The 21,905-nt window shown below is 42.1% G+C and overlaps 1 protein-coding gene across 1 annotated transcript in view; it reads right to left on the bottom strand.

The window, feature by feature from the left end:
• Positions 1-21,905, bottom strand: part of KIT (KIT proto-oncogene, receptor tyrosine kinase) — a 130,163-nt gene that overhangs the window by 65,377 nt on the left and 42,881 nt on the right. The window contains exons 2-5 of the mRNA XM_083367897.1: positions 20,111-20,356; positions 8,287-8,565; positions 7,372-7,508; positions 3,595-3,754 (exon numbers count right to left, since the gene is read on the bottom strand). Coding sequence (XP_083224023.1) covers positions 3,595-3,754; positions 7,372-7,508; positions 8,287-8,565; positions 20,111-20,356 — 822 coding nt within the window. The remainder of the gene's footprint in view (positions 1-3,594; positions 3,755-7,371; positions 7,509-8,286; positions 8,566-20,110; positions 20,357-21,905) is intronic.

Below are 21,905 nucleotides of genomic sequence, written 5' to 3'. Positions count from 1 at the left end.
TGCATTAATAGAGGGATAGAATCAAGATCACGTGAAGTGTTAACACCAGTTTACAATGACTTGGTAAGGCCACACTTGGAATACTGCATCCAGTTTTGGTCACCAAAATGTAAAAAAGATGTTGAGACTCTAGAAAGAGTACAGAGAAGAGCAACAAAGATGATCGGGGGACTGGAGGCTAAAACTTACAAGAAACGGTTGCTGGAATTGGGTATGTTGGGACATGATAGCAGTGTTCCAATATCTCAGGAACAAATCAAATCAACAAATCAAGCTATTCTCCAAAGCGCCTGAAGGCAGGACAAGAAGCAATGGATGGAAACTAATCAAAGAGAGAAGCAATCTAGAACTAAGGAGAAACTTCCTGACAGTGAGAACAATTAATCAGTGGAACAACTTGCCTCCAGAAGCTGTGAATGCTTCAACACTGGAAGTCTTTAAGAAGAGATTGGACAGCCATTTGTTTCCTGCCTGAGCAGGGGGTTGGACTAGATGACCTCCAAGGTCCCTCCCTCCTCCTCCTCCTTCTTATTATTGATCATCGCACAGTCAGCCAGATGTTCAGACTGGATTTGGCATTTTTGTCTACCTATCGAGTCCTTTACCAAGGACCTGGGATAGGCAGATGTGGATGTTTGATGGTATTATAGATATCGTCGCAGGATGGAAGCAGTTCCTAGTAAGGCCGCCTTTTGCAATTGACTAATGGCGAATTTGTCAATGCCGATGGTGTTGAAGTGATGCTCAGTTGTTTTGGGATTGCACCCAAGGCGCCTATTACTATTGGTACTACCTTGGCTTGCCTTTGCCACTACCCTGGCTTGTCTTTCTATTTCTATTTGTAGGTCTTTGTATTTTGTTATCTTCTCCAGTTCTTTCTCGTCTATTCTGCTGTCTCCAGGCACTTCCACGTCCATCATCATCATCATCATCATCGAAAACATTGTTACGGGAGAGCATCTTAGGGTCTAGCCAAACACCTGGCCATTGTCCTTGGTTCCCACAGTCTGCTTTCTTAATCTTGGAAGTCTGCATTCCAAACCTCTGCCCTCCCCAAGTTTGTTGGCAAGCTGAGAAGCAATATCTGTTGCACCAGCAAAACTGGGCTTTGAAACTTGACAAGCAGGTCTGGTCCACCAGGCAAAGGCAAGTTCCAAGACAAAGGCAAGTCCACAGCTGAAGAGAAACTACCCAAAGTTCAAGGCAAGAAAACACAGCATTGTCTCCATCTGTCTGCTGTGCTAAATAGCCCGCTTCTGGTGCAGCCCATCAAGAGGGGCGAGGCTACCTCCTCACTATTAATTGAGCTGACCTTCACTGTTCTTGCCTTTTCTCTGCCCTACATGTTCTTGGATCTGGTGCAGAAGGCAGTTCCTCTTCCTGACCAGCTGCAGCTCTGCTTCAATCAAATCATTCTCAAATAGCTACTCGGAGCCACTGAGCCAACTCTCCTCCTGACGTGCCTAGAACTGGTTCATCCTCCTCTGAGCTGACATCTGGAAAGATATCTAGGGAAGCATCCAGGGGAAGTCATCATACAGCGTTCAAGTCTATCATGATCTTCTGAATCTTGAGACTATCTTCCAAAACGCTGGCTATTCTCCCCAGCTTGCTGTTGTCTGCAAATTCCCCTTCTATCCCTTCATCTATATCATTTATGAAGATGTTGAGGATACTGGACCTTAAACAGAACCTTGGGGTATCTCACTGCTTACTTCCCTCCAGGCAATTAAAGTTCCATTGAGGACTACACATTAATGCAGTTGGTCAGACAGTTACGAATCCATCTGCTGGTGATGCTGTCTAGCCCACATTTTTCTATCTTATCAAGAAGTAGGCTGTGGTCTATTTTTGTCAAGTGCCTTACTGAAGTCCAAGTATACTACGTCCACCACATTTCGCTGGTCTACTAATTTAGTCACTTTGGTCAAAGAATGCAGTCAGGTTTGTCTAGCATGATCAGTTTTTGACAAACCCGTAATAGCTTTGCTTGTTTTAGTGTATTCGCAGATCCATTGTTTGATTATCTTTTCCAGGATCTTCCTAGATATTGATGTCAGGCTGACTGATATGTAGTTTCCTGTTTCATGTTTTTTCACCCTTTTTTGAAGATGGAATCACATCAGCTCTTTCCCAATCCCCTGGTAGTTATCCAATGATTACTGGGCCTAGTTCACTTCAATATGGCACCAATATGACTATAACACAACTCATATATGGCTTCTTCACTGACTATAGAAGCATTATCATAAAAGAATAAAGGCATCGTTTGCCTTCAATTACGTCTTTAATCCCAGTTGATACATTACATACTTCATCTGAAAAATTTACATTATGCCAGGATCCCACTCTCAAAATACAAACTAAAACTGCTAACCCAAGCTTCCTTTGCAACTGTATGATCCACAAATCATCGCATTCCAAATATTGAAGAATCAGCCTGATGATTTAAACAGGACATTTTTACATACATGCAAACTAGGCAATGCCATTCTTAATTATGATGCACAGAGTTAACATGTAACTCACATAATTGTTTAAGTAGAACCACACAGCTAATACTTAGCACCGACACATTTATTCGTTTAGAATTATTTATATCCCATTTTTCAACTTGAAAACTCTTTTAGGACAATTTATCAATGAAATACTGGTATTTGGCACTGATCCTATCAGAAGGTAAGTAAGATCACCTGAATTTAGAAATCTGGGGATGCGAACTTCCACCAATCCCCAGCAAAGGTTTATGACAATGGCAGCCGAAACTATTTGGAAATTTTAATCCTGGTTAATATGATCAAATTATTCTCAATTTCCCAAGAGTGTGTGTGTGTGTATATGTATGTATGTATGTATATGTGTATATATATATATATATATATATATATATATATATATATATATATATATATATATATATATATATATATATATATTTGTTTTCTGAGGTTTTCGCGGGTGCCTGTATGTGGATCCTTGGTTTTTCGGGTTTTTCCCCGCGTAGAACTAGAGGTGTAGGCACAACGTTTCGACGGAATCCCATCCGTCATCATCAGGCTTTAGCTTCCTTCTTCTGGGAGAACTTAGAACTAGAAGAAGAACTTCTCCCAGAAGAAGGAAGCTAAAGCCTGATGATGACGGATGGGATTCCGTCGAAACGTTGCGCCTACACCTCTAGTTCTACGCGGGGAAAAACCCGAAAAACCAAGGATCCATATATATATATATATATATATATATATATATATATATATATATATATATATATATATATATATATATGGCACCATCACAAGAGTTTTGATCCACTTATAGTTATGGCACTGTGGAAATATGACTATTACTACCCATGACTACATACATGTAGAAACTCAAGGAAATGTTCTTTTTTACATGGACTTGGTTTTTTACAAAGAAATATATATATATTGCAAAAGAGGAAGTGGGAGGGTTAGTTAAAAACATATTGAAACTTACATTTCAACATATATTCCAACAATATAAAATGTGTACCGTTTGCTTTAACCCTCTCATTACACACACACACACACACACGCACACACACGCACACACATCTGTGATATTAATATTTACCTATTACATTCAAGGTTAGTGTGACATTAGATGTTCCAAAAGCATTGGTTGCTTGGCACGTGAAGGCTCCAGAATCATTGACTCCCACTGAACGGATGCTCAGCGTTAATTTTTGTTCATATTCATAATCACGCACATTCTTGCTTTTGCTGGAAAGAGTCTGTCGGCAAGGGAGAGGAAAAATTACCATCTAAGATACAGTGTACATTGCATCATTCTCAAATAAATTAAAAATAGATGTAATTATAACTTCACCATATTAATATTCATAACTTAAAACTTGAATAATAAGACATCATGACAAACCTGTCACTGGAACCTCTCCATAAGAAAACATCTATAGTCTTAAAGCTCTCTTTTTTGGGAGGGGGGGGAGGGGAGAAAAATAAAAAAGAAGAAACCTTCTTAGCATTGTTCTTACTCGGCTTGCTTTGCTCTATATTTTGTGTTTTTGGTATGTGATGGCCTCTTGAGGTAACAAACTCAGAAGGAAATTTGTCCTAAAAACGTTCACTATCGCAAAGTGCTTTCCAAAATTATGTTTGCAACATGGCAGTCCTCATAAGCTGAATGTGTGTGTGTGTGTGTGTGTCTGTGTGTCTGTGTTTTAAAACTGGTATGTGAGCTTCTTATAATTGGTAATAAGTGGTATGAGAGAAGAACAGAGGAAGTTCAGTAGCTTCTACAGTGTTCCTGCGGTAACATCGTAACATCGAAGGAATTTCAGACTCAAGGGTTTCCTGATCAAGAAAACACAGCTGTCAAACAACTGTGATATTATTATTTTTTTTGTTTGGTTTGTAAAGTTAGCAAGGACCAATGTACCCCTGCTGTGGGGGTAACAAAAGAAGAATGTTCTATTCAAGGAAGGAAAGATCCTATTCAGTTGGAATATCTATTTACAAACTAAGCATTTGACTTCCTAACTGCATTTAACATGGAACCTGAGTGTTATCAACACAGTACTGAACGTAATGCTTTTTTTTTTACACAATGCAAATTTCAACCCTACCCAAATATTATGACAGCTTTTCATTCACATGTGTTAAAGCAAACTTAGTTTTAAACTACTGAAAATTGGCTTTCGAATGTAATATTTTAAAATGATATTGGAACTGTTTCAGAACTCTTAAGATGTAGGCCCTTTGTGGACCACATACGTCAAAGGGTCTTCAAACCTGGCCCTTTTATGACTTGTGGACTTCAACTCCCAGAATTCCTCAGTCAGGCACGCTGGCTGAGGAATTCTGGGGATTGAAGTCCACAAGTCATAAAAGGGCCTAGTTTGAAGACCCCTGACATACGTTATATGTCTGCTTTACTTCAGAATGGATGAATTAGGATCAAGTCAGTAAATAAGCACTTAAAAGACAGGAATTATGCCAGCACCAAGTGGATTAGTAGAGAATGGCCGGTAGCACTCTTGGGACGTATTATCCAAATTGTACTTTCTTGAGACTGCATCTCCACCATTGCCACACCGCACCAGTCTTCCTATGTACATGAGCTGCTGATAATATAGTTTAATCACTGCCATTAACAGTTGTCAATTAAGACTGAAATGGCTGTACTTAGCAAGGTTAGCTGGACTCTTTGGAGAACTTTTCCTATACAGTGCAATTTAACTATCTACCTATTTTTAAACTATATAGGGCAACTCTGGGCAACTTACATCATAATGAAAAGCTTAAAGGTGTTTAAAAAACAGTTAAAATTAGATGAAAAAAAATGGAAGGTTAACAACCAAGTTGATGGGCAGCTTGGGTGTGAGAGCTTTCTCTACCCTGTCAGTGACCACCAATGTACCAGGGCCATCTCAGGGCCCCAAGCCAAGAAGGAGAACCTGGTTTTTAGATTTTTCCGGAAGCCAGGAATACGGGGCACATCGCAACCTCTGATGGGAGAATATTCCATTCCAGAAGGTGGAGGCCACAGCAGGAAGTTGTGGTTAAAATTTAATAGCAAGAATGGCTGCTATTAAAAGCATTTATTTAGAGGTGTGCCTTTTATGAGTGCTATATTGGAACTGAACTCCTTATATATATATAATTAATCTTAGCCGAAAGGCCAAGCAGCCTTATTCCCTTTTGAGGCAACTCCAACTTGCCCCACGTTTGATTTGAGCTTGGCTTAGATCACCAAAACCTTTCATTAAGAACTAGAAACATAGGTATATAGACACACTGTGTTTCAGTCGCCCACCACAAGGTTGTTTCACATATCCAACAATCCAGAACAGCTTGTGTTTGTTTCTCCTGTTTCTCAACTCTCACTTCCATACAACAACTGGACAGAATGCCGCCTATTATTTTCATTTGATTTGACATTCATCCCTTGAAACTAACCACATCCTATATTGTATACTTTCTGTAACACACGCGCAGTAAACTTCCTTTCTCATATTCATGCACTTCCCAATGAACTGGTGATGAGCAAAATTTTGTTTTCTATACCACATAATTTGAGAATAGTATTCTATATTATGCTCAAATTGTGCTCATTTTCATTTCTTGTACACTTTCAATCACAATTCTCTCAAATGCTATCCCAGGAACAGTTATTCTTTCTTAGGCAGCCCAGTCCAGTGACATGGGTAGCACAGGCAGCCCAGCCCATTTTTTTCTCTCTTTTTATGATCTTGTAATCCCCTGCATAGGGATGAGTTGGGGCAATGGAAGGGAGCTGAGTGTTTGCTGGCCGGATGCCCTTCCTGACACCTATGCGGAGCTCACAGCAGATATTTTCTCTTAGGATCGAACTCACAACCTCCTGATTGTGAGGCGAGAGCTCCACCTCTAGGCTACCACACCACTCTCGGAGTAGAACTTTAATAATAATAATAATAATAATAATAATAATAATAATAATAATAATAATAATAATAATAATAATAATAATAATAATAATAATAATAAATAAAAATAAAAATAAAAAAGTGCTGCCTCAGTTTTTGAATCCATTCTTGTTATCTTTTAACACAGGGAAACAAAAACATTCTTCCAATCACCAGGCACAGCTACAATCTTCACATGCATTAAACATGTTGATAATAACTCCACATAAACTACAACCAGTTTCAACACTTCTCCAGTTGTATCAACTCTACCTGCACTCTTATTATTTTTCAACATTCTCGCAGTATTCACGACAGGATTTTTATTGTTTTTTTCTTGAATGCTTGTTACAGTTCTATTCTTTGACTGACATTCAATATCACTGTTACATAAAAAGTTCAAACCTATTTTTCCCAGCAATTCATTTGTTTAATTCAAAATCATTTTGAGCATTTAAAAATAAACTTATATATTTCATTCAACTTATTATGCCATGGATTCCTGCTTCCAAAACAGTTATTAATTTCCATCAAAGCTATTTTTTTCCATTTTCTCTGTCTCTTTTAATTTTGACTATTCCTTGCTTTTTTGAATTACATTCTTTGTGATTACCTTTGGGATCTTATACACATATTCTCTGCTCATCGTTTATTGCAGCAATTGTTTTCCTATACGCATCTTTTTCTCATCCATATCCTCTTTCATTTCCTCATTGTACCAAAACATTTTTCAATTTCTTACTTCCCATTATCTTATCTTCATGCAGCTGTTCTACTTTCACTTCTATTCAAGATCTGTCAATGCTATTATTCCAACAACGATGCCTTCCGTGAATACTACTTTATCAAAGCTGATATATACACCTCAGACATGTTTTTAAGTTATTTTTTAGAAAGACTATTCTTTCAAGTACATTGGTACTTATTAGGTATAATAAACTCACCGGATTGCCTTGAAAAATCCAATTAGCTTGCAAAGAACTATCTATATCCCTGATTGTACATGTAACTTCAAATTCTTCACCTTCTTTGAGAAGCTGGTTTGTTTTGGATAGGGTGATGGATGGTAAGGATTTGTGAACTAAAAAACAATCCAGATGCACATTGTTGTCATTATATGCAAAACCTTCATAAAAAGGGAGTTGGAATCGACAGTTCTTAATCTTCCAATAAAGTATCAGATTTGCTAAAGATATTTTAAATATCAGGACATATCACAGTTTTACTTTAATCCAAATAAAAATATAAAAACATTTATAGGCACTACCTAACAAACACAGATAATAAGCCTGCCCTGTATTTAATCTTGCAAAATGACTGATGGTGAATTAGGAAATTCTTCTAATACCATCTTATATGGCTACTATTCACAGCCTTGAATCCACTGATGGGAATCTGAGAATACCTATTAGCGTGAAATATTTTCCTAATTATCTTACCTTTAAAATACAGGCAGTCCTTGACTTATGACCATAATGGAGTCCAGAATTTCTGTAGACATTTGTTAACTGATTCTCCAACCCCCCAATTTATGACCTTTCTTGCCACAGCTGTTAAGGGAAATCACCACAGCTGTTAATTAGCAACACGGTTGTTAAGTGAATCTGACTTCCCCATTGACTTTGCTTGTTGCAAAAGGGGATCATATGACTCCTGGTCACTGCAATCTTCATAAATACGAGTCAGTTGCCAAGCATCTGAATTCTGATCATGTGACCCTGGGGATGCTGCAACAGGTTGTGTGAAAAATGGTCTGCCTGTAAACTAGATACACTGTTTGCAAAGCTGTACAAGAAAAGGGATTATACACAATGGTACGACGATAACAAATATTTGAGTTCAACTGAATGTATTCTTACCTGGTATCACCACAAGTGTTATATCTTTCGATCTTTTTTCAACTCCATCTTGTTGTGCCACACACCAGTAACAACCTAGAAATGATCTCTGTACATTTTTTATGATGATTCCCTTCTGGGGATCAGGAACTAATGTCATATGCTCAGGCAGAGGTTTGTAATGACATCTTTTCAAAGTGAAATTGGAAACATTTGGATCTGTCACTGGGCACACAATAAGAGCGTCACTGTCTTCCATTTCAAGTATTGTGGGCTTGTGAAAGAACAGAAACGTTGGATCTGTAATAAAAATTTTTAAAAAATTAGACATTAAAACAAGAGTAATTCCTGCAAAGGTATAATGAGCCACTCTTAAATTCATGTGATATCTTGAATAATGTCTAACTTGGATCCAAAGTTGTTGTACACGTTCATGTTTTTTTATTGCTTGCATTAGAAGCAACTTTTTATATGCATATATTTAATGTTTGGGACACGGTGGCTCAGTGGGTTAGGATGCTGAGCTTGTCGATCAGAAGGTTGGCAGTTTGGCGGGTCGAATCCCGAATGCCACATAACCGAGTGAACACCTGTTACTCGTCCCAGCTTCTGCCAACCTAGCAGTTCAAAAGCACGTAAAAATGCAAGTAGAAAAATAGGTAACACTACGGTGGGAAGGTAACAGCGTTCCGTGCGCCTTTGGCATCTAGTCATGCCGGCCACATGACCACGGAGACGTCCTCGGACAAGCGCTGGCTCTTCGGCTTTGAAACGGAGATGAGCACGCATGTGCGGGGGAACCCATTTAATGTTTCCTTTATGTGGAGCATCAATGAAATGTCAAAAAGAATGGTTGGGTATGGCTAGTCTAGAGAGAAGAAGTACTAAGGGTGACATGATAACAGTATTCCAGTATTTGAGGGGCTGGCACAAAGAAGAGGGGATCAACTTATTATCCAAAGCACCAAAACGCAAGACAAGAAACAATGGATGGAAACTAACCAAGGAAAGAAGCAACCTGGAATTAAGGAGAAACTTCCTAACCATGAGGACAATTAACCAGTGGAACAGGTTGCCTTCAGAGATTGTGGGAGCTTCATCACTGGAGGGTTTTAAGAAGACACTGGGCAGCCACTTGTCTGAAATGGCATAGGATTGCCCGCTTGAGTAGGAGGTTGGGTTACAAGACCTCCAAGGTCCCTTCCAGCTCTATTCTGACTGATTTGTTTTTATAAGCAGGGTGCTGCAGCTGCCAAAAATGCCACTGCAGTCCTAGGCTACCTCAACGAAGGGATAACATCAAGATCACAAGCAGGATAGTATCAATCTATACTGCACTAGTGAGGCCACACTTGGAATGTTGTGTCCAATTCTAGTTGCCAGAATACAAAAAAGATGCTGAGACCCTAGAAAGCATGCAGTGAGCAACAATGATAAGGGATCTGGAGGCTAAACTATATGAGGAACAGTTAAGGGAACTGTTCTGTACCAGCCTGCTACCGGCCCTGCAGAAAAGGCAGGGACAACCCCTTTTACAAGAAGGCAAGAGGCTGGAACTAAGCCTGCCAAATCTATTAACATAAAAACATAAACAGAGCAAAGAGAGCAAAGAGAGCAAACATGAACCATGAAACAGGAGCTATTCAAATGGTTGCCTTCAGCAAACCAGCCCTCCCACACATTCCCCTTTTATACAGTTCGGGGCGTGGCTTCTCTCTGCCTCCTTCCGAGGTGCCCCATTGCCTTCCTCTGTTTACTCCTGATTGACTGCCTCCTGCATCGGGCGTCCTTGAACAGGGCCAGTTGTGGGTCATCTTCATCCACGCTGTCAGGCTCACACAGCTGGGTCTGCGTCGTGACCAGGTGGAAGGGGCCTGGCTGTGGGCTCTCATCAGCAAGCTCTCCAACCCCCTCAGCAAGCTCTCCAACACCCCCCTCCTCCTCCTCCTCTGAATCGTCCGACCCAACTGCCGAACCCACAGGCTGACCCTGAATCACAACAGGAACTAGGTGCAATACGCCAAGCCTAACATGAGAAGGATTAGGGGTGATATGATAGCTGGCTTATGGTACTTGAGGGGCTGTCACAGAGAAGAAGGGACCGATTTATTCTCCAAAGAACCTGAGGAAAGGACAAGAAACAATGGACAGAAGCTTGTTAAAAAATAGATCCAAAACATTGGACATTGGTAATGGTATAAGGCAGGGGTAAGCAACCTTGGGTCTTTTATGACTCGTGGACTTCAACTCCCAGAATCCTGAGCCAGCCATGCTGAGGGGGAAAGGGAGAGGTTTCCAAGCTGAGCCATGCTGGCTCAGGAATTCTGGGAGCTGAAGTCTGCGAGTCATAAAAGACCCAAGGTTGCCTACCCCTGGTATAAGGTCTCCTGCTTTAGGCAGAGGATTGGACTAGGAGACCTCCAAGGTCCCTTCCAGCCCAAGTATTCTATGATATTATCATGGAGTCAAGGAGAACAACTTAAGGTGAAACCTATTTAGGATTTCCTACACAGAAAAGAATTTTGAGGACAGGAAGTAGATAATTGATAATGAAATACTTGAGATTTGATGTGTCCTCCCCACTTTCCATTGTACTCAACAAGAGATGAGGGTTTTTTTTTCCTTTTTTCTTTTTGATGTTGAACATGCCTTTTTTCCGTTCTGTAAGACATTTCTGTTCTGAACAAACCAAAGGAAAAAAGAGGCAGGAACTTGGGTTGGTGATCATATTGGGGGGGAAAAGGACATTTGTATGAAAAAAAATGAGAGGGTACCACAATGAGGCCAAAATGGAATATTCTAGTTGAAGTGTTCATGGAGAGAGAGGCTATAAAACAAGGAAAAATAGCTTAAGTGAACTAGATCATCATTTAATGATAATTACTATCTTACCAACAGTACTGCTCAGTTTGAACCATCTGGCACTGTCTTTCCTGTACAACATCCTCACTGGAGAGTGACGCATAGAATATTCTGATTTATACTGAGATCACAAAGCACCATTTCAACCATTCTTCAATTTCGAAGAAGTAAGAGTCTGTCAGGTGCTGCTTTGAGCTTAGATCCGATTCTCTTTTGGCATTTTGAAATGCCATGTTTTTATACACTGTGCAAATGTGAACCCCACTTGTTACAGCCGTGTTAATGGGACATGTGCTTGTTAAGTCTACTACAGCAGCGGCGCAAAATATCTTTTTTACATAAAGAATATGGAGGCAATTCAAATCTTTGCACACACACACTTAACCAGTTGCACAATCCTTAACTAGTTTTTAATCCCAGTTAAAATCCTTCCTTTTCTACTTGGAAAATTAGTAAGAAAGAAAAATAACATGCTTTTTTTTTATTCTGTCACCAACACAGAACCATATAATGTAAGAATGTAGTGCAGGGGGGAAATCTACAAAATATTTAAGGCATTCTTCCCTAATTCCCATAATTGCTTACTCATTGGTAGTTGCATTGTAGCTGAGCAGACCTGGAGGCATTAAGATGGAAAAGATCAAGAGGTTGATAAAATATTTAAGAAGAAGGCTCTGAACATCTTCTCTAACCCAATGCCTCCCAGTATAGGTAATTACAACACAAATACCAGTGAGCATGCTGGCTGGGAATTATGGGAATTGTAGGTGAGGACACTCCCAATTCTACCTCTATAACAGGGGTCTTCAAACTCGGCCCTTTTATGACTCATGGACTTCAACTTCCAGAATTCCTCAGCCAGCATGCCTGGCTGAGAAATTCTGGGAGTTGAAGTCCATGAGTCATAAAAGGGCCGAGTTTGAAGACCTCTGCTCTATAACGTCATAGTTCTCTGACTTCAGTGATAGACTGTAGTTGCTGATTCATATTCTGCTCAGAATTAAAAAAATGTTATGGCCTAAAATATTTGATTCTCTTAATTCAGAGAAGGGCAACTAAGATGATCAAAGGCCTGGAGCCTAAAACGTAAAGAATGGCTGCAGGACTTGGGTTTGGCTAACCTAACCTAACCCTAATGAAAAAAAGAAGGAACAGGGGCAACATGATAGCAGTATTCCAGTATTTGAGGGGCTGCCACAAAGAAGAGGACATCAAACTATTCTCCAAAGCACTAGATGGAAGGACAAGAAACAATAGTTGGAAACTGACCAAGGAGAGAAGCAACCTGGAATTAAGGAGAAACTTCCTAACAGTGAGGACAATTAACCAGTGGAACAGCTTGCCTCCAGAAGTTGTGGACGCTCCATCACTGGAGATTTTTAAGAGGAGACTGAACATTCACCTGAGACAATATAGGTTCTCTTGCTTGAGCAGGGGGCTGGACTAGAAGACCTCCAAGTTCCCTTCAAGCTCTATTCTATTCTGTTCTGTTCTATTTTCTATCTTATCCTAATGTTATTGATTGGTAATTTTTGTTACAGAGGACTTGTGTGTGTATGCCATACACACCTATGCTTCACATACACTGTATGCCAGCATCGAGGGGAGAATGCAGCAAACAGCACTGAAATGTTGTGATGCAAACCTCACCTCTTTTCTACATACCTCCCAATGTCACACCGGTCTCCAAAGGGTGCTGTTCTAATAAATCAGAAAGACCCAGTAGAATACTACAATGTACTGTCTTATAAATAAGTCAGCTCCCTAGTCTTAAGTCTGAAAGTGTAACGACAGAAAGGTCCCATGCAAATCCATCAATTTTAAACTCCATTCAGGCATTAGACAAAGGATTACAAGTCACCTGGGACTCGTGAAGATGAAGCCTGTCCGACTAAGTTGAGCTGGTGATCTTTGATCATCAAAGGCATCCTTACTTTCAGCAGTGATGTCTGTCACACAAGGAGAGCTCACACACAAGACGCCCCAACCTTGCATGCACAGTTTTAAGCACAAAGGCTTCCTGACGTTGAAAGGAAAGATGGCTTAGATTAGAAGGCGACACCTCATCTGCGTGACTTTCAAAGCTTTAGGCTTATCACTGCTATCCAAACCACGGCATAACTCTATCGAATGCCTGAGCAGTGTTTTACTTTGTGGTCTGGCGAGGGCTCCTTTCTCAAACCAGAAATCTGTCTGCTTTAGCAAAATGGGAAGAATTGAATGATGGCTTGTCCAGGTTCTGAGAAGAATTCCTACTAAGTTAAAAAGCAAATCTATTGACACTTATGATTTTAGCTTCTGGATTTCAACAGAAATAAAGGTTTTAAGTAGGGAATGATTTAGGCCAGGGGTAGGCAACCTTGGCTCTTTTATGACTCGTGGACTTCAACTCCCAGAATTCCTGAGCCAGCATGGCTCAGCTTGGAAACCTCTCCCTTTCCCTTCAGCACGGCTGGCTCAGGAATTCTGGGAGTTGAAGTCCACGAGTCATGAAAGACCCAAGGTTGCCTACCCGTGACTTAGGCTGTTGCTCATGCTATGCAAACTCAAAGTCCAGAAGAAATATTACAACTGTATCTGGAAATCAATGAGCTGTTTTTTAACTACTGCGGGGACAGTGTCACAGATGAAATGGTGTAGTTCTGATACACACTCACAATCACAACAATTAATTATTTTGCTCCCATTTTTCATATAGTCCTACTCTGTATGGTGGTGATGGAAAAGAAGGTAAACATTTCCAACAAGGTTCAATTTCCTCCTGTTTTTTTAGACATCGGTTAGAAATGTACCTTAAACAATAAAAGTCATATTTCAGTAGATTCCTCTGAACAGATTTTTCCATTTCACAGATGTTTAATCCCTTCTTAATTGAGCAGAACATTAATAGAACTTAATTGATAACATAGTTGTATTCTATTTGCCAAACCAATCTCTTCCCAACCCTTATGCTCAGCCTTTCGATAAAGTGCTAAAATCTTTCTTATTTGCTTGTTTAATTCCAACAATATATCTGTGTTTGCTGCTCCTTTATATTTCCCATCTAATTCCCACATTATCTTGATGGGATTTGTGGAAAAGCAGTATAGAAATTATTGTTAATAAATTAAAAATGCAATCTAGAATGGTAACAAAATTCTTACACTCCTACATTTGTTTGATGGTAAAGTCTATACACTCAGCACCATAGAAAAGGGATTTTCTTAGGTTTTAAATTATTCAGTAAGCTGAATGCTAAACCCAAGTATCGCTAAAGGGCAGTTTCCAATAATGGTTTTTTATTTGTTTGTTTGTTTGTAAAAAGGTAAAAAGCAGCATCAGAAAATACGGATTTTCAAGCAAAATACCATCAGGTTCCCATACGTAGACATTGCTAAATGTTGTCTTTACTTATGGAAAAAAAAGTCACAGATTGAAGTCTCCTAATAATTGTTCCCAGATTATTTCAAATCAGCAAAACAACTGTTTTCAGTGCAATCCATTCATTCAATCAAATGCCAATTACTGGTGGTTGAAGAAATGTAAAACTGCACGCACATGTGTGGACCAGTCCTTAAAATATGCCAGCAGAAGATTATGGATGTTCTGGCAAAACACAGAACTTACTTTTGTGGACGCTTCCAAAAATCCCTTTAGAACTATAAAAGCCCATGGAACAGCTGCCCACTGCCCCAGAGGACTCATCAGAAGCCTATAATCCAAGCCTTCTCATCTTTTATTTCATTCTAGTCTCAAAAACCTTTGGCTTTACTGGGGCATCGTTCCAATCTGCATATGCAGACAGGCACAGTCTGAATATCAACGAGGAGAATAAGTCTCAACAGGATCCTTTTGGAGCCACATTGCTCAAGGCAAATTTAGAATAAAATCCTACGGACTTCATCCTTTATGGAAGCTCTGGAGTAGCAAAGGGAAGGTGTGTTACAGAGGGCATCTATGGTATTTTTCTATGGCTGCCCTTACCTTGTGGTACACTCTCCTTGCCCCGGTGATTCAGCCAGCCCCCACCCTTTTCAGCCTGCCAGAGGTCCGTCAAAGGCTGTTTTTCTACCCAGGAACTGGAATAGAGTGAGGAAGTTTGGGCTTGGTTGTTGGGGCTACCAAGGGGTGACTGAGGCAGCAGGTTTTGGTTGTGTGTTTTATAGATTTATGGTTTGTGGTTTTTATAGTACGGGACTTTATTACTATGGGCTGCCCAGACTTGGGTTTTAAAACAGGCAGCCCATGCAAATATTTTAAAGAAAGAAAAATAAACAAACCACAGATCCCAGGATTCGATGCTAAAACTTCACTTGGGTCAAATAACATCTTTCAACGCTGGTTTCAGAAAGGGGACGGGGGAAATTGTGGAGACATTTTCAGCTTATTCTTCACTGAATTAGTGTAGCCTCACTGGAGGGTTGGTACATATGAGTCAGTCCTTAAAGATCTACAATATAAACTCATAATTATATTCAGCATCCTCTTGGCTTCAAATGCCAAGATGCTCTCCAACATCTAGTTGCCAGATGAAAGGGATAGAGAAACCAAGTATTAATCCAGTATCTAAATATTCCATAATAATAATAATAATAATAATAATAATAATAATAATAATAATAAAAACAATAGATATTTCTTCACTAATACTATGAGGGGGGGGAAACAACTGCGCCTGGCAATCCCAGATGGCACAGCATATCCAGCCTTAACTTATACAGCTACCAGATCAAAAATTATTTGCCCTAATCACGTACCTTTTGTGATGAATCAATGCCACAGCACAGTTCTCTGGTCTCAAAACACAAGACAGAGATCCTGTAAACTGTAAATTTATTTACAGTTCCAAATAATAAAGTCTTTCAAACAAGAAAGCAACAGAGTATTTTCTTCAACCAAAAATACATGATTCAAAACATCCAACAAGAGTCAAACAAGAGTCAGATTAGCAAGAACAGACCAGGATTCTCTTTGAATATCTCCGAACGGTTGCCTTCAGCAACCAGCCCCACCCACACCTTCCCCTTTTATTATCTGTCCCAAGGTGTGGCTTCTCAATGCCTTCTCCTCTTTTCACTGAGTTGCCTCATAGATTTGCTCTGCTTTGCTCTGCTGGATTGCCTTCTGCTTCTAGCATCTCTGAACAAATTCAGTTGTGACTCCTCTGAGTCTGACATCTCCTCCTCACACAGCTGAGCATCATGAGGAACACGACTGGAGGGGCCAGGCTGAGAGTCCTGCAGTGCATCAGAGCCTCTCTTCAATACCGAAGGCTCTCCAAACCCCTCCTCCTCCTCCTCAGATTCCTCAGACTCAGCTGCTGGGAGCACAGGCTGACACTGAATCACAACACCTTATTTATTTATCATCTGGTGGGCATGTCTGAAGTTGTAAGACAGTCAATCTTGCCACTTTGGGTAGAACCTAGAATCTGGAACCATGGCTATGTTGGGTTGAAGAAGAAGAAGTAGGATACAATGAACCTGGGTGCATGACAAACTCTGCTGCTAGTTTATTCTGAAGTCAAACTGGATTCAATCAGGCTTACACCTTGGTAAATGCGTTTAGGCTCACCCTCTAGAAGTGCCCTTTGATTATGGTTTTTGAAGTCAAAGTAATAAACAAGGCCTGTTATAAAGACTTCATATGATTTCCTGTCACTAGCTTCCCTTGCAGGGATGTGTGCTGGGAAAAAAAAAGACTCCTTATTTTCATCTACGGCAGAGGTCTCCAACAAGGACTGGAGGGAGAAGGAGGAGGGAAGCATTTTACACACGTGTGTGTCCACACACAAATGGGGCCGCGAGCAAGCGCGACGCGAACAGGGCAGTACTAGCGAGTGTCACACAAGTGCTAGCACCACCCCATTTTCACCGTGTGGTGCCCTGTTTTTGCTGCATGGTGCTCCATTTTTGCCACAATAGCGGTGCTAGCACCAGTGGGGGTGCATGCCCTGGTCAGCCTGTTCCATGGCCCGCTGGCCAGCAGGCCACGGGTTGGGGACCCATGATCCACGGTATGAACTTGCCTGAAGGACAGTAATCTTTCTCTAAGAATTTCTGAAACTTAAAAACCAGGCTGACTTGAGAGGCAGGGACCGGTTACAAACAGTGAGGGTCGGTTCTGTTTTGTCCACCCCCCTGAATCTTTGCACCAGCTCGCCACAGGGCTGTGTGCTTAGCCCCTACCTGTACTCTTTGTACACTTATGACTGTGTATCATCTGACCCATCCACTGCGATAATTAAGTTTGCAGATGATACAACTGTGGTGGGTCTCATTACAGGTGGGGATGAGACAGCATACAGGGCGGAGGTACAAAAACTATCCATATGGTGTAGTAACAACTTGCACCTGAACATCGGCAAGACGAAAGAGATGGTGCTAGACTTCCGGAGGAAAAAGGAGGAACTTGCCCCACTTTACATCGGGGAGGACTGTGTTGAGAGTTTCCTCCTTTAAATTTCTGGGAGTCTACCTCTGTGAAGATCTGACCTGGAAAGTTAATACAGCCCAGGTGGCTAGAAAGGCCCAACAGAGGCTTCACTTTCTCAGGGTCTTGCGGAAGAACAGGGTAGAACAACCGCTTATGGCCCTCTTTTAACGGTCTACTATAGAAAGCGTCCTTTTGTATGGTATTGTGGTTTGGTATGCTGGTCTGACAGCCGCAGATAAGAAAGTATTACAGAGGGTGGTGAGTACAGCACAAGACATTGTGGGCTGTCCCCTGACACCACGGGATGACATCGCCAGGGCTCGTTGCCTTGGAAGAGTGAGGAAAATTCTCAGGGATGACTCACACCCTGGATGGTATCTCTTTACTCTCCTACCATCGGGTAGGAGATATAGGAGTATAGCCAGCCGCACCAACAGGCTGAAAAATAGCTTTTATCCGTGGGCTGTTAGGCTTTTGAATGAGAAATAACTTTTGTGAACTTTTGTGAACTTTATGCAGAATTGAATTGGGAGGCCGGTGTGTGGTGTAGTTGGTTCACATGGTGTAGTAAGATGGAGGGTTTGTTGTCACTGTGTGTTGGGGGGTGGGAGCACAAAAGGGGGCTCAGCTAATCTCAATGTACACATAGTTGTACTTTGACAATAAAGGTTCATTTCATTTCAGACTGAAAGTCTTATCTGAGGTGGCAGATTCAGATTTGCAAACTGATTCTCCTCTGCCTCTTGTTTACATCTCTGGACCATCTCTAACGTCAAGTGGCAATTTCAAAAAGAGAAGATATTTTCATTTAGGGCTTGGTGTAGAGCAAGGGTGTCAAACTTGCAATGTCACATGACGCGTCATGATGTATCATGACTTTCTTGCCATTGCCGGCAATGGGGTGGGCGCAGTTTCGCTATGATGCATCGGGCCCGTGGGCAGGCAGTTTGAAACCCCTGGTGTAGAGGAAAAAGAATTAATCCACTCTTCTCCTGAACGGATCCAGGAGAACTCTTGGCTAGTAGAATATTTAAAATGAATATTTAGTGTCAATCTATAATTTTCCATGTTATCTGTCTTTTAATAGCCAGAAAGATATGTGTTGATTATGCCACAGACACTCACATCCAAAAAATACTTTTCCCCAAACAGTACCTTGAAACTGATACCATTTTAGATCAACATCTTGCCACTGTCTTGCAGCTGTGCAAGAAGGCATGTATCATGTTTTTAGAAGGTGGAGCATCCACCAGAAGTAATAGCTATCTTTCCCAAGTCAGTGCTGCCCAAATGAATTGGATTACTACGACTGTACTAGCTGGAACAACTGGGCAATCAAACTTTGCCTGGTTTTTATGTTCATGTGTCATTCATAAGAAACAGGTGGAATTTCAGTCACGTTGTCATGACCACGACTTGAATTTTTTAAGCATACTTTGTGGACCCCCTGGTTGGACAGCTAAATACTTATTCAGACATTCTGTTTAAGTTATGAGGAAGAGTTACACACTGTAGCTCAAAAGTGTTTTCATTGACATGCTGCTTTCCTACGATTACATACATACATACATACATGTAAAGGGCCCTGCAGATTTGACTCTACTAGTGGTTGCCAACTCTAGGGGGTGGTGCTCATTTCCATTTCAAGACCTTTGAGCCAGTGCTGTCCAGAGACATTTCAACCGTCACATGGCCAGCATGACATCACAGAGTGCTGTTACCTTCCCACCAAAGTGGTACCTATTTATCTACTTGCATCTACATGCTTTCAAACTGCTGGGTTGGCAGGAGCTGGAACAAGGACAGGAACTCATGCGGTTACGTGGTGCTCGGGTCTCAAACCCAGGCTGCTGGTTTCCTAGCCAACAAGTCCAGTGTCTTAACTACTGAGCCACTGCGCTGCCTATAAGTATAAACAGGATGACTATAAATGTAAACCGAATCCATCCTTCACACCTAGTGTTGTGATTCCTCGCCAGCCTGTGCATCCAGCAGCTGAGACTGAGGACTCAGAGGAGGAGGAGGGGCCTGGAGTGTCATCAGTCAGAGGGAGGCTCTGAGGAGCTCCAAGACTTACAGTCTGATGAGGAGCCTGGCCCCTCTACTCGCGCTCAGGCTGAGACACAGCTGTGCTGGGAGTCTGAGTTGGACAGTGATGACTCACAGCTGGGTGATATCCAGGATGCTCGTAAACGCCGGCAGGCAAAGAGTGCAGGACAGAGGAATGCAACGGGGCGGCTCCAGAGGCAAAGGAGCAGGCATTAGGAAAGCCACGCCTTAGCTGAATAATAAAAGGGGACATGTGGGAGGTGCTGGTTGACAAAGGCAACCATTCGGGATAAGAATCAAGTTGCGATGAACTGTGCTTGTTTTCCTCAGGTCTGTGAGTAATAAAAGGGGTTTAGGTTTGTCCTGCGCTTTCTGCCTGCTTGATTTGAAGAGGGTTTTTTTCACCTTGTGAACTTAACAAGGAGCTCAGCTAGGCTGGGACAGAACACCTAGTGCTTTTTAAAAAAGGCCTATTCGTGATGAAGAAAGGGAAAATGGAAGAAATAAAAATGGAAATTACCTTTAACAAAAACATAAATGGAGCTGTTCAAGTTTTTTCTGTTCTTGCATATATAGGTTCCTGTGTCTGCTGGTCTTGCTCGACTGACAAGCACTTCTTTAGTTTTGAAATTCTTCAACGTCACTGATGGGTCAGCACTGTGAAACCGCCACGTCACTGGGCCAACATCAGTACAGGTCAGCTTAAATTCTTCTCCACTATTCACAACCAAAGGAGATCCTGATGGGAAAATGGATGGTGCACCACCTGACAAAAATAGATGACATGATCAATGTTTTGTTATTCCCCAGTGATTTTTTTAAAAAAAGATTGCAGATTTATGTACATTTAATTGGTTAAACATCTTTAAAGATGAGCAAGGAGTTTGTGCCTGCTGTATTTTCTTGATGGCTCCAATACATGTAGTCCTTGACTTACGACCACAATCGATCCCAATATTTATTTTACTGAGACATTATATTGAGTTTTGCCCCATTTTATGACCTTTCTTGCCGCAATTGTTAAGTGAATCATTGCAGTTGCTAAGTTAGTAACTTGGACCATAAGAAAGGCTGAGCGCCAAAGAATTGAAGCCTTTGAACTATGGTGCTGGAGAAGACTCCTGCGAGTCCCTTGGACTGCAAGGCGATCAAACCGGTCAGTCCTAGAGGAGATCAACCCTGACTGCTCTTTAGAAGGCCAGATCCTGAAGTTGAAACTCAAATACTTTGGCCACCTAATGAGAAGGAAGGACTCACTGGAGAAGAGCCTAATGGTGGGAAAGATGGAGGGCAATAGAAGAAGGGGACGACAGAGAATGAGGTGGCTGGATGGAGTCACTGACAGTGGCGTAGCGTGGGGGGTGCAGGGGGGGCCGGCCGCACCGGGCGCAACATCTGGGGGGGCGCGCTCGATGGCGCCGGGATCCGGCAGGGCGGAGGCACCGGAGCCCCAGCCGGGAAGGGCCTGACGCCCCACGGCGCGCCACACACACACACACACACACACAAACACACAACCACACAGCGTGACTCCTCCTTCGGGCCGCTCCGCCTTCGCTCCGGCCGCCGGCGCTGGACGGAAGCCTTCTCCCCCTCCTCCCCCCCCCCGCAAAGGAGAAGGCGGCTCCTGAGCGTGCACAGAGTGCGGCCCTCCTGCAAGCCCGGGGCTCCGCTGCGGAGGCTCTCCCAAGGCGCTCCCGGAGTTGCCAAAGGCGGGGGGGACGCGGCGGGGCTTGAAAGAGGGTGGATTTCCCACGGGGGGAGGATCGCTGCAGCGTCTCTCCGGGGGTCCCTGCTCTGGAACGAAAGCTGCGTCGGCAGGTTGCCGATCCAACCGTGCATGCAGACTTTGGGGGCAAGAGGACGTGGTCGGGTGCGTGTGCGTGTGTGTTTGTGGGCGCGCCCGTGCTGTCTCTGTTCTGCAAAAGGCGCTTTTTTAAAAAATAAAAATAAAAATAAATCCTGTCCTGCTGGAATGCAGAAAAGCAGCCCTCCCCCCCCATTAAAAGCTTGAACTCTTCTTCTGCCTTCAATCTCAGTTTCTGTTTGGGGTGAGGTGCCAAAGAGAAGGAGGCGGCTTGGCTTGGATAAGCAGCGTCTGGGCAGAAAATAGGTCGGGCGCCGCAGCAAGTATGAATTCCTGAGGTTCAGCCTAAGCAGGCAAAGCTGCAGGGTGGGTTGGTTGGCTTTTCCGGCTTTGGAATAACCTTGGGAAGCTGAGGCATTGTAAGTTGGAAGTCATTGTTTGTCGCCTAACATGTTGGGTCAACCCCACGCCACATGCTAAGCCATAAACCGTGGTTGGTATCCAGGGT

This window comes from Vipera ursinii, assembly GCF_947247035.1.
Source record: "Vipera ursinii genome assembly, chromosome: 7".
Classification (NCBI taxonomy): Eukaryota; Metazoa; Chordata; class Lepidosauria; order Squamata; family Viperidae; genus Vipera; species Vipera ursinii.
Note: the sequence above shows the minus strand (reverse complement) of the source record. Positions and strands in the feature narration are given on the sequence as shown.